Source organism: Otolemur garnettii, unplaced genomic scaffold, assembly GCF_000181295.1.
Source record: "Otolemur garnettii isolate 467f Iridium unplaced genomic scaffold, OtoGar3 scaffold00119, whole genome shotgun sequence".
Classification (NCBI taxonomy): domain Eukaryota; kingdom Metazoa; phylum Chordata; class Mammalia; order Primates; family Galagidae; genus Otolemur; species Otolemur garnettii.
In genome coordinates this window covers 5,914,767-5,916,602 of record NW_003852514.1, presented here as the reverse complement: position 1 = coordinate 5,916,602, position 1,836 = coordinate 5,914,767, and the positions used below count along the sequence as shown (strand labels likewise).

Here is a 1,836-nt window from a genome sequence, read left to right as displayed (position 1 = left end):
GTCCCACTTTGTTACCCTCAGTAGAGTGCTGTGGCCTCACAGCTCACAGCAACCTCCAAACTCTTGGGCTTAGGTGATTCTCTTGCCTCAGCTTCCGAATAGCTGGGACTACAGGTGCTTGCCACAACGCCTGGCTATTTTTTTGTTGCAGTTTGGCTGGGGCCGGGTTTGAACCTTCCATCCTTGGTATATGGGACAAGCACCCTACTCACTGAGCCGCAGGCGCTGCCCTGTACTTTTTTGTTTTTTGAGACAGAGTCTCACTTTGTCACCCTTGGTAGAGTGCTGTGGCGTCATAGCTCAGAGCAACCTCAAACTGCTGGGCTTAAGCGATTCTTTTGCCTCAGCCTCCCAAGAAGCTGAGACTATAGGCACCTGCCACAAGGCCCAGCTATTGTTTTGTTTGTTTGTTTGTTTGTTTGTTAAGAGAAAGAGTCTCACTTTGTCACCTGTGGTAGAGTACTGTGGCATTACTGCTCACAGCAACATCCAGCTCTTGGGCTTAGGCAATTCTCTTGCCTCAGCCTCCCAAGTAGCTGGGACTCCAGGTGTCTGCCACAGTGCCCGGCTATTTTTTGTTACAGTTTGGCCAGGGCCAGATTCAAACCTGCCACCCTCAGTGTGTGGCCAGCGCCCTACCCACTGAGCCACAGGTGCTGCCTGGCCAAGCTATCTTTTTGAGACAGGGTCTCACTCTATCTTGGGCTAGTCTTGAACTCCTGAATTCAGGCAGTCCACCTACCTTTGCCTCCCAGAGTGCTAGGATTAGAGGAGTAAGCCGTGGTGCCTGGCTGAAACTTTGTATGTATTAAACAATAACACCCTATTCCCTCCTTCGCAGCCCCTGACAACACACCTTTCTACTTTCTGTTACCATGATCCTGACATGATCTAACTACCTCATATAAGTGAAATCATACAGTGTTTGTCCTTTTGTGCTTGGCTTATTCTATTCAGTAAAATGTCCCCAAGGTTCATCTATTTTGTAGCATATGTTAGAATATTCTTCCTTTTTAAGACTGAATAAGATGTCATTGTATGTATATACATCACTTTGTTTTAGATAGTCATTTTAAAGCTCTATAAAATAAAGTGAAGAGAGGACACTTGACAGTCTACTAAAAGCCTACCTCTTTTTCTTGGGATCTTGTCATAAATGGTAGGAGCATGATTTCAGTCCTAACAAAGATGATTGTGGAGGGACAGCACTGTCCCTTCTTTGGGGCAGTCTCAGTGGGGAAATTGTAGCTCCTCTAATGGAGTCATAGGCAGTATTCCAAAGGGTGTTTGATCCTGGAGTTGAGTAGCAACCTACAGGGAGGGTCCTCAAAACAGGTTGGGACTTTCTCCTGCTCATTTAACTCTGTGTTGCTCCACACAGTATCGTGAAGAACGCTTCCGACTGACCAGCGAGAGCACCAACCAGAGGGTCCTGTGGTGGTCCATTGCTCAGACTGTCATCCTCATCCTCACTGGCATCTGGCAGATGCGTCACCTCAAGAGCTTCTTTGAGGCCAAGAAACTGGTGTAGTGCCCTCTCCATGTAACCTGTGCTTCTCACTTCATTTATTTGGCACTTCCCCCACCCATTCCCTTATCCACATGGATTTTGAGGGAAAAAAATGAAAAAGAAAGTAAGTCACATTGGTTCCATAGCAACAAACCATTAAGATCAACCAGTTGTTAACCCTGGTTCCCAAGGACATTGGTTCAAGATTTCAAAATCATTCTTAGGACTTGTGAAGCATTGGAACTAAGCCAGGACTAAGTCTGACTTCTTTTGTCTCCAGTGATTCCATTCTGTTCTATCACAAAATGAGCAAATGAAAAATGTCT

General features: G+C 46.0%; 1 protein-coding gene across 1 annotated transcript in view; it reads left to right on the top strand.

Annotated features, from left to right (window-relative positions):
- The window catches only part of TMED4 (transmembrane p24 trafficking protein 4), a 4,047-nt gene extending 2,211 nt beyond the window's left edge, over window positions 1-1,836 (top strand). The window contains exon 5 of the mRNA XM_003797579.3: window positions 1,382-1,836. Within this exon, the coding sequence (XP_003797627.1) occupies window positions 1,382-1,531 (150 nt within the window). The 3' untranslated portion in view covers window positions 1,532-1,836. The remainder of the gene's footprint in view (window positions 1-1,381) is intronic.